Here is a 14,643-nt window from a genome sequence, read left to right on the forward strand (position 1 = left end):
AACACATTCTGGGAGGGGTAGGGGTGGGGAAGCCTTACAGATGTCTGCCTAAATTTGAAAAGCTTTTGCCTACAGTCAGTTAGGCCAAGCATGAATGATTTTTTTTTTTTTTTTTTTTTTTTTTTGGAGGAATAGGCTTATTCTTAATATTTAATTAAGGATTGGATGATATTGGTACCAAATATTTGATAACATCAACACTGGCCGGTTTCCTTAAAAAAGATTGATACTTGCAAGTAATATCAGAGTGGTTTTGATCCCTTTGTTAGATACTACTCATGTGACCACTCACTTGCTAGTGAATATTGAAGGCTGTTTTAGTGCCTAATGAAAAAAATTGTTGATTCTGATTGGCTAAGGGAAATGCACTTTTCAGCAAACCGGTAACGTAGAAAAAAAAAAAAAGAAATTTGGTACAGAAAAAAGAAAATTCAGTGCAAATTACAAAAATTTCCGAAGTTAATACGAAAGAAACTACAAGACATGCTGATGGTCATCTGAGGTATTGCGAAGATTGCTGAAGATCAACCGATGCCTTCCGAAGATAGCCGAAGATCATTTGAAGACTTTCGATGATTTTGGAAGATTACCTAAAGACTTCCAAACCTTTCCAAAGATTACCCAAAGACTCCCTAACCAAAGAATTCTGAAGATTTTTCAACATAATTGGAAGGTTTTTAAAAACTTTATGCTTTTGCATAATTGAAAGAGCTGAGAACATAACCGACCAAAATGACTTTTCAGGTCGCTTTGTGTTGTTTTAGCTCAGATTTACTACAATTTTTGCATGTGGCCTTGAATTTCTTCAAGAAATGATGCTCCAGCGTTTAATCTGCTGCTTAACGCTTTGTTTGTGATAAAAATAGAAATCTTACCCATGGTTATAGTTTTATTGGAAATGAAGTCCACTCGAAATTGTGTGATTATCTGTACAAAAAGCAATACTCTTCTGTTTCTGAATGTGCTGTTTGCACTATGTAACAAGTAACACTTTGCAGGCAACTTGCATGGTCTATAGGTGGCTTGTTTGTAGCCTGGAAACTACCTTGGCGATGACAATTGGCATATATATGGACCATTAAGTCTTTTTGAAGTGTAGGTGAAAACATCACAGAAAACTCTTGAACGATGAGGTCACAATATCGGTATTGACATTGATATTGAAAACATGCCAAGCATCAGTAAATATCATAATCATATTGGATTGATTTGAAAAACTGGTATCGCCCAACACTTACTTTAAGCCATAAAGTCAAGAAATAGACAGAGATCTACATTACTCACATGATGAAAAATATGTTTTCCAAATTAGAATATGGAGTAGATTGGGACTTTAAGCCCTTTTCATTTTTGTCTTTATACCTCTCCATGGTATCTCAATGCCTGGAACACTAGCTCTAAGGTCACACTGTTCAAAACTCAATCTTGTACTTATCCACCAATCTAACAGTCAGTTCTATTGAAGCACCATGCTCTTCAAGCCCACTGCCGTACACTGGCAATACTTTCAAGCCTTTGCAGACCTTTCAAGTTTCCCAGATTTGCCATAAGATGACTGGTCTCTCATGTAATCTCTTAGTCCATCACAAAAACAGTAAAAAAGAACGCCCAAGAATGTGTTAAATTAATGTGCAAGTCATATGGCAAAAAAAAATTATCCTGGCAAAGGTCATCAGTTAATTTGTCCAGATTTCTCCCAGGTTGTAACCTTGAAGATTTCATTTTTGTCATATCAAGGTTGTTGTCTGCAGCAGTCTGTACCCTGCTGTGAAGTCAGCATTTTCGGAAATGATCTCATTATGTGGGGATAGCTCTATATTCACACCAGTCCCTCTTATTCCGATTGGTTCAAAATGAAGGAGGAGATAAACCATCTGGTTCTTCCAGAAATCTCCAAGTTTTGGGGATAATCTCCGTTTTGAAAAATTCTCCAGGTTTTTAGAAGTTCCTCTAGGTTGGGAGGTTTGCTATCTGGGAGGTTAATTCGTATGGCAACTTTACATATCCAAATTCCAGCCTCCTTTCTGCTGAGTTTATAACAGCCACATTCACTCTGATGAAGATGCCGTATTGTCTTTTCCTTTGACCTGTATGAGAAGAGCTCCGGTTATATCTTTCTTCTTTGCAGGGGTCGAAGTTTTTGTTGCAGCAGAGGAAATGGTGTTCGAGGGGTTTACGTCACGAGAAACAGCACTGCCATCACTTGATACGGCATCAGTTTTCTCCTTTGAATTGCGTTTAGCCACATGTTTTTCAAGCAGGGGTTTGTAAATGTATACTCCACTGGCAATTCCGACTAGGGTAACCACAAACAATTGATGTAAAGGCGTTCTTTTCACAAGGGAGAGCACCATTTTGTTATCCAGTCAGAAATGAGCAGGCGTTCCCTCTTATGACAGCGTAAAGACTGGGCCCTAGCGTAACAACGCCTGGCAGATTTTGACGGAAGGTTGGCTGTTTTCAAAATGGCTGTCGAAGAAGACGGAAACCCTGCCTTGACAAGACGAAGGAAACAACAAAGCAGGGAGTTATCAAATCATGCATCTTCAAAACATGATTTAGATACCTCGGTTAAATCTCCCAGTGTCATGAACTCGGCAGAAAGATATCTTCTATGCGTGCTGTTCTTGTTCAGAATTCTGAATGCATTTCTCATGAGGACATCTTTCGTCCCGGACGAATTCTGGCAGGGTCCAGAAATTGCGCACAGAATTGTATTCGGTTATGGATATTTGACATGGGAATGGAAAGAAGGTCTCAGAGGGTGGACTTCTCCATTGATCTATGCCGTTGGCTATAAATTCTTAGCTTTGTTTGGGCTAGACACTGCAAACATCCTAGTCGTGGTTCCAAGACTGATTCAATCATGCTTTGCTTCCACGGGAGATTTGTTCCTGTACAAACTGGCGGTGAAGAGATTCGATCATCAAACCGGTGCATGGACACTTATTTGCTACTTACTTTCATGGTTCACGTTTTATAGTGTGACAAGAACTTTGACAAATTCTTTAGAAACCGTCCTAACAATAATTGCCTTGTACTATTGGCCAGCTGAAACCAAAAAGGAAACTAAAACGAAGCAAGTTATCAAGGCTCTTGGCTTTGTAGCTCTTTCATGCATCATCAGACCAACAGCTGCTATTGTTTGGATTCCATTATGCACTTTTTATTTATTTTCAACACCAAACAAGCTAGCATTTTTATTGAAGTGTGTTTTCCCAGTTGGATGTTTGGCCATTTTGTGGTCACTGGCTGTGAACAGCTGGCTGTATGGAAAGTGGGTGTTAGTGGAACTCAACTTTGTCAAGTTCAATGTCATAAATGATATGGGAACATTCTATGGAAGCCACCCATGGCACTGGTAGGCTTTTTATTTGCATGCTTCAACTCCCAAGGATATCAGAGGGTATTACTTACTTAAGGACGGTGCCTACTATTGTTACTGCGCATATGTCCTGCATCTCTAGATACTCGGGTTTCCTATGAGTGGTGCTTACTAACACAGGGATACTTTTGCGCAGTTTAAAACTATACAGAGAAAGCAGAAGCAAATGTGACCCTCCACGCGAAAACAGGTCTTATGAGAATTTCATGGTGAGGCTATTTCACGGTCAATGCCCGTGAAATGGAGTAAAATCATCAGATTTACCGTGAAATTCCTTTAAAGCAGAGTGAACACGGCGTGAAAAATAGTGATGCCCCTGTGAAATTAATCACGCCATTAAAAAATGGACCACACTATAAAACTTATTCATGTACTCGTGAAATAAACTTCACGCCGTGAAAATAAAATAGACTTCACGCCATGAAGTAAATTTCACGCCGTGAATGTTATTGTCGTCTAGGAAAATTGTAATAATCATGCTTGCTGCAAAAAGCACGCCGTTAAAAATTTATGGACCGCACCATAAAATTAGAACAAATTCTTGCCGTGAAATAAAATCAATGCCGGCGTGAACAATGAACCAGTTTTCTTATTGTTTACACAATTTCTGGGGCCCTTTGATGGTGACTCGTGCACTTCAATAATGTTTTTGACTTTCAAAGTTCCCTTGTTGTCGTTCATTGCAAAATGTTTGCTATCCGATACAAACTCTTTTGAAGGAGACACGTTAATTATCCGCAGAGGAACCTTCGCTAGCAAATTCGCAACCGACGTGAGCAAGTTGATCGCGCCGGTTGCAAATTGCTCAGAGCAAACTGCCAATCAAAATACCAACATTGCGCCGGAAAATTGGAAAGTTGCGCGGAAAGAACATCTGGTTTTACTGTAAAACGTCAAGAGGTGGTCGCCGGGAGAGGGTTGACTGTAGTTTATTAATTTCCATGCAGAACGAAATGTCCCTTGACAGAAGTTCTGTCGGTTTCCCCATTAAACCTGTGATAAGGCCCAATTTTAGCAGTGCTCTTATTTATTTTTACATGGTCACTCGCTAAATTTTTGCAGGAATCGTTTTTAAAATACCAAGACTGAGAGCCTAATGCCGTTTATAGTTCTCTAGTTCTGAGATACTACGTCTGCCAACAACCGCGTCTCAATTCATACTAAAGCACGATAAGAGGCGCCTCATTTCTCAGGCTACCGATAAACCAACCTATGGAATAATGAATTTTGACAGGCTGTTGACAACGTTATCGCAAGATGTTGATTTCATGCAAATGATCTCAAAACACGTTCTTAAGTTGACCTGAAAGTTGACCTGGCTGAACAAAAGCAAAACACTATTATTAAAGATATTGTGTTTTATTTGTGAAATATTGGCGTAAATAATCGATTAAGCTTTATAATACTTCAGAAGTATGTTTACTGGGGCATTTTGTTTAACTCGCCGCGATACGTAACCGGATCCTAATAAATTATTTTTAATTCATTATTTTTCACTCTGACACCATTGAAAAGTTTCACAGCGAGGTTTTCATTTCACCGCGTGAAATATTTCACTCCTTTATAATTTTATTTTCACGGCGTGACCAGGCGACGTGAATTTATTTCCCAGTCTTCAGATTCACTCCCAGAGTGAAAACGTTTCGGAATAGCGTGAACACGGCGTGAAATTTCCACTTCACTGCGTGAAGTTTCAAATACACGCGCCGTGACCGTGAAAAAAATTCACTATTTGGAGTGAAATCCATAAGCCCTCTTTTCGCGTGGAGGGTCACAAATGCTTTTGGTATCCAAAAAGAAAATTGGGGGTAGCCATGCATTCTTCAGAGATAATTAAGCTTCAATTTAGGAAAAAATCCCATACATTTTATATTTTGGCGCTTTTTAAAGATATTATTGCTTAGTTATCTCTGAAAAATGCATGGTTACCACCAATTTCCTTTTTGGATTTCAATAGCCCTTGCTAAGATTTACTTTTCTCGCATAGTCATAAACCGGACAAAAATACTTCGGTATTAGTAGGCACCATCCTTAATTATCCTCTTCGTACCCCGGAGGACACTTGAGGCCATTCAGAAAAGCCTTCCATCTGTCTTGGTCTTTCACAGAGGAAGTTGCAGCCCTCCATGACTGCCATCCCATCCAGAGGGTATTGGGGCTACAAAATAGCAAGTTTATTATATTTTAAAGTTCTCATTGTGGTTTTTAGGTCACAACCGTATCAACCCCTCATTCCTTGCTATTCCTTCCAATGTTAGCATCAAACTATTGGTGGGTTTGTATATTACGACTAGTGAGTAAATTGATTCAGGTACATCTCTTTTGCATATTTTGGAACTTGCGGATAACAATCATATTTCTTAATCTGTACAAGCAAAAGAATCCAATTCTCCCTTTATTCGTGCATCTGATGGCTTGTATTTTTTCACATTCAGGTATTTTACTCAAGGATTCCCTGTTGTAATGTTTACTCACATGGTTCCTTTTGTTGGTGGCATCTTCAAAGCTTTTCCATGTCAGAAGGCATTTGCCTTGCTCATCTTGTGGACTGTGTCTGTCTACAGGTGTGTATGTTGTTTTATAGAAAAAGCAAGGAAGAGGTGTCCTGAGCATGAACATTCAAATATCAACAATCAAAACATTATATGATACAAAAATAAAAAAAATTGATAAAGAAATCTCTGGTATATCGCATGTGGTCTCCCAGTTCATAGTTAGCAATTTAGAAAAATTCGCCATTTCCCTTGGGCAGGAAAGGGTTAAGTGTCAAATGTAATTAGCGCAGAGCATTTTCCAGATCGAATTGGAATTTGGAAATGTTGATTTTTGAGGAAAGGGGAAAACCAGAGTACCCAGAGAAAAACCTCTTGGAGCACGGATGAGAACCAACAACAAACTCAACTCAAATATGACAACAAGTCTAGGAATTGAACCCAGGCCATGCTGTTGGGAGGCAAATGCTCCCACCACTGTGCCATTCCTGCTCCCCGACAATTAAATGTGGATATTAAAAAAGTTAAAATTAAAATGTGTATGTACAGTGTAGTTGAGGACTACAAACGAACAGTTAGCCAGGGTGGCCTCTTGATGTGCCCTATGCACGTCATTTTTTATTGACAGATGAAATTAACCTTAATGCTCATCACAGCTGAATACTGCAGTATGCTGGGTGTGACCTTCAAGTTACATTGTTTTGATTGTTAAAGGTTCAGTTTTATTCAAAATGCAACTCAATGATGCTGTCTCACAGTCTGAGGGGAAAAAGCCTCGAGTATTGCCTTTAAAATTTTATTTATTTATTTATTTTTTTTATTTTCCAAATAATATGACATCATTGGTAAATTGTATTTTTAATTACATTTCTACAGCTTCCTTGGCCACAAGGAATTCAGGTTCATTTTCCCTGTGGTCCCTTTGGCAATGTGCTATTGTGGCCTCTTTATGTCTTCCCTCTCTGTGAATCATTCAAGTAAGAATAAAAAAAGTCAAACTCACGATCAAGGTGTCTTGAAAGTTGCTCTTCAATCTGGATGGAAGGCTAAACTACTGGTGCTGTTCTTGGCCATAACCAATATCCCATTGGCACTGTACACCAGCACTGTTCATCAGAAGGGCACCATTGATGTTATGAATTACATTCAAGTTGAGAGTGCTAAACTTCATAGTGATCGTGATATGTCAGTGTTGTTTCTGATGCCATGTCATTCAACACCATTTTACAGGTATTTATCTTGTATTAATAAATCAAGTGCTCTGCAATTTTGGAAGGTACTTTTAATAAAAATAACAATTCTCTTGACTGAGTGATTAAGAAAAGATGTGGAAGCTGTTGTTGAGTGAGTTTGGAAATGGCTTGTCTGATATTTTCACATAATTTTTCTCCCAATCTTGTGCTCGTGTGGCATGAAATATATCACAAATGTTTGGTTTATCAACAGAGTTGATAACTAAAGGTAAATTGGCCACCATAAGTAGATTTGAGTGCTGACATTTGAACGTTAGCCCTTTGTCAGCGGGTGTTTCAAGAGTGTTTCATCTAATGTCCAAACATTATGAAGTTGGTTGAAAAAATGAGGCACAGCCTAGTTGTTCTAACCAAATTTCAAGGTGTTTGGAAATTGGATTGAAGAGTCCTCAGACCATTAATAATTCTTGGAGAAACTCAAAGGAAAAGATCACATTTTCATACCTCCTTCACAATAGTGATTTTTGTATTCTCTTCATAAAATATTGATTAGTTTGAGAAGCGTTAATCAAGAGCATTGCTCTACTGCTACTACTGGACTATTAGGATCGGCCGTTAGGATTGTACTGGTTTCTATTGGATCCCGTCTCAGATCTCCACAAGAGTGCCCAAGAATTGAAGTAAATCATTATGATTCAACTTGCTAAAAATAATTACTAATAAATCGGTGCTATACTGTATGTATGGTGCCAGGTTATCTATCAAAATTTACTGATTGTAAGACACTCATTCCCTTTCTTCATCATCATCTGCTGACACTACGATTTATCAATCATAGTAAATAGTATTATTTTATTTAATATTTATTTTGTTCATCAGTTTTATACACAGAAATATCAGCATGAGAATACTGGAGTGTCCCCCAAGTGACAAGCCAGGTTATATTGATGAGGCTGATCAGTTTTATATGAATCCTTCATCATGGCTGAGAGAGGAGTTTAGAAACTACACAGGGCAGGATGGTGAAGCTCACCTTCCCACCCACATTGTGATGTACAATGTTCTTCTACCAGTTAGTCAATATTATTATTTTGTAAGACTCATTTGATGTGTTTAGAATTGAAGGTTAACTTCTCTTAGATATGGTCTTTTTATTGAAAAAGTTGGTTGGAATGTGTTTAGAATTGAAGGTTAACTTCTCTTAGATATGGTCTTTTTATTGAAAAAGTTGGTTGGAATATTAAAGCAGCCGGGCAAAGTTATGTTCACGGACGATCAATTTTCCTGGTGCTCGGCCCTTAATGAAACCTTAATGATAATATTTTTAGTGGACTGGTCGTTACATGTAAAGGGGAAGTATCATGGGGTTTTTGATATCTCTTGTTCAAAATGATGAAATAAGACCTTCAATCAGCTGCGAAATAATTCTAGAATGATGAGAGGCAAGAAATCAACTCAATTCTTGAAAGGAACAACTCGTTATCTGTTCTAGTGCATTTTGGAAACAAAAATGTGAGAACTTGAAAAACATTACCCTTAACATTTTTCAAGTTTCAATCCATACTGGCCTACTCTGTCTCTGGCCAGATGCACTAAATTTATCAACAGTTTTATTGCACTGGGGTGATTATAACAAACTTGACAATTATTTCGTTGTTTCTGCTAACAGACAAACATTTTTAGGTTTTGAAATGACAGCAAATTTGCACCAGTTATTTCTACTCCTACTTAAAATCTGTATTTCTACGCATAGGGGAGGCACATACAATAATCCTTCCACTTACCATAGTCTTGCAGTGCTCTTCCACCTTTCATAAGTTACTTTTTGGTTTGCTTTATAATTATTGCTTATAACACTGTGAATTTAGTGATCGCTCATGACAAGTATGGTTCTTTTTTTTATTGTAGGATATATCAACATTTTTGGACCAGTTTCATTATAGAAAGGTAAATTAATTTATTAGTGTTGTCATTGGCCTCCAAAATTACTATTCATCATTGTGTCTATTGATAAACTGTTTACAACAGGAAAACCCATAGAAAATTTCTGTGAAAAGTAAAACAATTTATTGCAGTGAACAGCCTTACAAATATATTGTACTACTGAGCTCTCAAGGGAGGGTATTTGGGTGGCACAAATGGGCCGAAAATCCTCTAAGGTCTCCAACTTAGACCCCATTTTAGAAGCCTTTTGCAAATTCAAAATTAAACCTCATTTTAGAAAATGTGGTGCTTGTTTGGGCAACTGATAGACCCAAAATACTACTAACAGTGAATTAATAAGTTAATGCTTCTTTATGAATAAGTTACAGTAAAATCACAGCTGACACACCCCAATCCACAAACTTACAAATGCAAAGTGGTGGTCCTGGAAAACTGAGCAATGATAAGATGGAATGGAAGTTCCATTCTGAATATGAAGACTGAGGTTTACTGTACCTTTGGAGATCCTGCAAAAATTCCAGACAGAAGTCTGTTATAATCCCCCCGCCCCCCTCCACCTCGAAAAAAAAAACAACAACTACAAACAAAGATTTCTGAACCTGACTTGCAGGTGATTGTAACAAAACCCACTGTGCAAATCCGTACGCCTAAGGGGTAACATTACATCCCCAAGAACAATGTTAATTAATGTTGATGCTGAACACATAGAGTTGTATTTTGATCTGTGGAAATAGCAGTGAGTGAGCAAGAGCTTTTTCTTGTTTTTCAGCGTGCAATGTTTTTTCATACCCATTTTCCAGAGGGACGTGTTGGGTCACATGTGTTGGTGTACAGTCGTTACAAAACATCATGAAAACAAGAGAACCACGTCGTTAGGAATCCGAACACCCTGTGATGTAAACCTCTCACTTCTGAACTTTGTTATGGACCCGGTGAGCAAGGACACTAAAGGAAGGAAGTCCTTCACCTTCTCTTCAACAATAAGTCATATTTTTTCAAAGTTGTTTCATTACCAACCTGAAAACATTGTCACAGTGTTAATTTTCATTTGTCTTCAAGCTATCACTTAACCTCAAGAAGATAATATCAATTTTTACACCAAATACATATGCTGTGTATTTGAATTCCAAATATCTGGGAGCCCTCTAAACTCCTGCAAATGGGCCCCTTATAAAAGCTAAGCCAATCAGGGTTGCCACCCGATGACACATTCTGAACTTTCACAAACCACACTTATTTTCACTGGCTATCTTATCCAAGACAAATCCTTGGATAATAAAGCCAGCAAATCACATACACAAATCTTTGCAAACAAGGAAACTGTTTTGAAAACCTAGTGGCTAACAAAAAATTCCCAAGTGTGTGAACATGTTCGTTCAAGGATTGATTGTACAAGTCAGAATGGTTTGGTCAAGGTTCTGGCACACAAAGACAGTGACAGACAGATTGATCAGTCTGATAAACTGCTGTAAAATGGAACGACGTTTTCCAATCAAACCAGGCAAAACAAGAATGGCTCTTACCATTTTTTATTCCTTTCTCTACCCCCCCCCCCCCCCCCACCTATGTGAAAATCTACTGAAGTGAAGTAGGGTAACAAACCAGTTTGTCAAAATGGAATGGCAAATTTTGGACCTTCAAAGGAAGTTCTGTTTCCCATTTTCCCTCGGACCGAACCATTCCATTTGATTGCTAACCAAATTTCCGGAATTTTGGAATAATGGAAAGCACCCCACCTTTCCAATGCTTGAGAATTTGTGACCAAAATAGCTTGTGTAATATCCCTCCATTGTAACTCGCCCACACTGCTAGCAGAGCCTTTCTTTTGCTTGCTCAATTTTGGCGTTCAGTAAAGAAAAAGACAAAAGGAGGCTCTGCTCGCAGGGTGTAACTCGCCTTGCAGCTAAAAAAAGGCGTGATATATGATATATTGCAACTTACAGCTAAGGTTGAAAGGCTACTTTTCATGTTGCAAGATACATTGCAGTGTGGTACATGCAACTTGTATCTCAATGTTGTGTTGCAAGTTGCAAGAAAATAAGTTACATGATGTAACATCATCACTAACATGGCTGGCTCTTTTCAACCCATCCTGGAATATCTGACCGTCTTATGTTTAGATCCAGTATATAGCATGTATTTTTGAATCGGATTCCCAAAATGAGGGGGACATTGGATCTCATTCTTCCTGGGTCGTGGGATTTAAGTTCTTAAAAATAGTCAAGCGCCTAACATGTGGTTAGGATCGCCACCCAACTCAGGTAGTGCGTATTAAACACACCCTGTATCAATGCTGTTGTTTTTTGTTTAGTGTAAAATACCAATGAAATAAAAGAGACTTCACAGACATTTGTTTGAAATTCTATATTTAACAATGAATATTCTTTGATGTTATTTAAATTTTGGAAACAAATTATATACAAAATGATTAATGTGATGAAAGTAAACAATAGAATTTAAACAAGTCAAAGGATGTCGTCTTGTCAGCCCTCTTATATTTACAATGAACAAAAATTAAAGCAATTTTTAAAAAAGTCGGCGGCATGCCATATTACTTTAGCGATGCAATTAGCTATAGTGTTGACAAAATGCTGAATGAAGTGAAAATCAGCATTTGCAGCCACTTGGATGTGTTCTTTGCCATAAACAAGGTTTCTTCATTCCATAACTGTCTCAAGAACAACATGCTTGGATAACTTTTCCTTGATTTCATATTCCATGTCTATTTCTGTTTAAAGAATTTGATATCATCCCACCGCTCTCTCACTGAACAATCTTCCTCTTGAATAGAAGTACATGAGGCTCTGAAGACAAAGTATACACTAAGATTACTAAAAAAAATAGCATGTGCTGTAGCAATAGCAATTACAGAAGTTTCAAGAAAATAATTGTCTTGTTATTTTTAGAATACCCAGTTACAGTAGAGCTCGGTTAATACAGATGGCAAAGGGACATGCAAGGTGGAGATAACCATTGCCCATAAAACAAAGTGTCTGTTGTCCATATTAACTGGACTATTAAGGAGGCTAATATAAGAGAGACTAAATGAGCCATTTGTCAGGTCAAACACAACTGTCCGTAATATGCAGGTGTCCGTATTAAAAGGGTGTCCATAAAACAGGGCTCCACTGTACCTTAAAGGCCCACATTCACCCAAGATGCATTGCGCGCCGAGGAACAGTTTTCATATATGAAAACCCTCCCATTTTATTTGAGCGTGAGTCGAGTGAGAAAGCAATAAGCGATCACGAATATTCTTTCCTCCAGCACGAGTCGCATAGGAAACCCACATGAACCGCTTGAGTTCGGACAGCCAATAAGATCACGCATTTGGGCAATACAGCATTTCAAAACAAAAACAATTGACCGCAATGACTCTTGGGTGAAGGTGGGCCTTTAAGACCAGTTTACATACTTATTGTCAGCCCAACAGTGTCGCAGCGCAAATCATACATGTATTTAGACTCCCGATGGTGATTTTTGTCAGACGCAGCAGTTTCTTTGAGTATTGGCCTGAGTTGAAAAAAAAACCATTGCACTGCCACAGATTTTCTGAGTCAGGCCAATTTTCATTCAACAAATCGGATGTAAATCGGTTGTCCAAAAAGATGTTGAATAATTTGCACTCTGAAACTGTAAGCAAAAAAAAAATGGTCAACAAATCATAGCATGTAAACTAGCCTATATGTATTGCTTCCAAGAATAGACCCTGTACAACCATTCTGAATCACGTCAAAGCATGTACTCAAGTGGCTGGGTATTCTAGCATGTTACCAAGAAATTCCTGAATAGTAAATTTTGGACCAACCAGTCAGAGTGGTCCATTTGCAAAGGTGGTTCTTATAAATTTCTGACAATGTTTATCGGAAACGTAATGTCCTTGCTGTCCTTCGCTGGCAGAGCAGAAAATTTTCACAACTAAACAAACACCTTTGAATTTGCATCAGGCCAGCTTTCCTTTAGGTTTTCAACAAACAGTACGATTGAACGGAATAGCTTTAGTTTGAAATAGCTTTTGTTCACTACATGCTCCAAAGGAGAAAAAGAGAAGTGTTTTCTATGCAACAGGACAAACTCAAATACTTGCCTGGTCCATGGCGCATATAGTTTTCCCAGCCTTGAGACATCTGAACTCCCAAACCTCGCCACTCTTGCTCCGACATTAGATGCTTGGGAACTTTTTTAGCGATCTCCTTTGGTAAAATAACGTGCCTTGTATGTGTGGAAAAGACAGATTTGTTTTTCCGCGTTATTAAAAAGGAAAGAACTTGAATTAGCTTGAAGAATATTCATGGCTTATAAACTTCCCACAGGTACAAAAATTATTCATACGAAGACGTTAGTAATCACATTCAGAACTATAGTTGTATTGTAACTCTCCTTATCGAGGAATAAAAACTGACCACTCAAATAAAGTAATGCCGTTTCTCTTCTTTCAAAACTTCTATCCTTTCAAATGTAAAGAGCGAAAGATTTTGAGTATCATGGAAACCAGTGCAGAAAATTGCAACCTTTCGAGTGATTTTAAACTTCGTACCAAGAAACAAATTCAAAACCCTTACCTGTATTCGTATATGCCTTCACTGTCGGGATGTTTTGAACCATAATAGATGTCTTTCGCCGACATTCTGAAGCCAAATTTTGTGATAAAAACGAACAGAAACAAGAGCGAGAAAAGATCACACTGAAGCAAATCGAAAATAACGAAATCCTCGTGGTTGAAAATTACAAAGTGAGCGGCTTGTTCTCTGATTGGTCGAGAGGAAAACGAACGCGAAATCTAATTGGCTAACAGTTCTTCGCCCCAGTTTCCTTATGCACGAATGCACGCACTGTACGCCTGACTGAAATCAACTGCAAAGAACGATACCATGTCGAAAACGTGTTAACTTGGAATGCTTTTGGCAAGTCTTTGTGAGTAAGTTCTACAACTACAACCCTATCAATATCGCTTGCTTTGTATACTTTTTGAAATGTGTTTGCTTTCGAATTAAATTAATCTTAAATTTGAAATTTAGCTGGCCAAAATCGGGAAAACCTTACAGGCAACTTCGGTCGCGTTTTTATAATAGATTGATCGTAATTCAGTGAGAATAAACAGAATAGCGTCCACAAAACTGTGGTAAGTTTATATTTGCCAGTTAGTTGGAGTCTTCTTTTGTTTTGCCGTGATGAACAATGGGATGTAAAATTTTAAAATAAAGGAACTGGAAAAATTCGTCCCCACTGGAGGCCTGACACATGGCATGTTTTGGATTTTGGGAATGGATAACAATAGGCCTTATCACGGTTTTTGACGCCATTTTGACGAGTAGGCAAACACGTCTGAAATAACAGTGTTTGTATGGGAATCCGATGTCAAATAATTTTCATAAAACAATGCTTCTGAAAAATTCATGAATTGGAAACTTTTGGCACTAGGAAAAGGATTTTAAGAAAAAAATTGGAGGGATGTAGCTGTGCCAGAAAGCGTCCAGTCGTGTTTTGAACTTTCCATACATTTCCCTGTATTTTTTTCCCGCGAACTATTTTTAGTAGCAGTTCATGGCTGGTTTGCTATACAGACAAATGTATGGAAAGTTAAAAACACGACTGGACGCTTTCTGACACAGCTACATCCCTCCAATTT

The 14,643-nt window shown here is 38.1% G+C and overlaps 2 protein-coding genes across 2 annotated transcripts; one reads left to right on the forward strand and one right to left on the reverse strand.

The window, feature by feature from the left end:
* Positions 1-377: 377 nt before the first annotated feature.
* LOC146459824 (GPI alpha-1,2-mannosyltransferase 3-like) lies at positions 378-10,365 on the forward strand. Its single transcript, XM_085088872.1, has 6 exons — positions 378-3,361; positions 5,821-5,949; positions 6,754-7,107; positions 7,950-8,142; positions 8,979-9,017; positions 9,784-10,365. Exons 1-6 carry the CDS (start codon positions 2,466-2,468, stop codon positions 9,865-9,867), a joined length of 1,695 nt encoding a protein of 564 aa, XP_084944998.1. The 5' UTR covers positions 378-2,465; the 3' UTR covers positions 9,868-10,365.
* A 997-nt stretch (positions 10,366-11,362) lies between these two features.
* Positions 11,363-13,735, reverse strand: LOC146459825 (cyclin-dependent kinases regulatory subunit-like). The gene is made up of 3 exons (XM_085088873.1): positions 13,577-13,735; positions 13,102-13,226; positions 11,363-11,818 (listed from the first exon to the last, which is right to left on the reverse strand). Exons 1-3 carry the CDS (start codon positions 13,639-13,641, stop codon positions 11,778-11,780), a joined length of 231 nt encoding a protein of 76 aa, XP_084944999.1. The 5' UTR covers positions 13,642-13,735; the 3' UTR covers positions 11,363-11,777.
* Positions 13,736-14,643: the final 908 nt, after the last annotated feature.

This window comes from Pavona decussata, unplaced genomic scaffold, assembly GCF_977016875.1.
Source record: "Pavona decussata unplaced genomic scaffold, jaPavDecu1.1 SCAFFOLD_216, whole genome shotgun sequence".
Classification (NCBI taxonomy): Eukaryota; Metazoa; Cnidaria; class Anthozoa; order Scleractinia; family Agariciidae; genus Pavona; species Pavona decussata.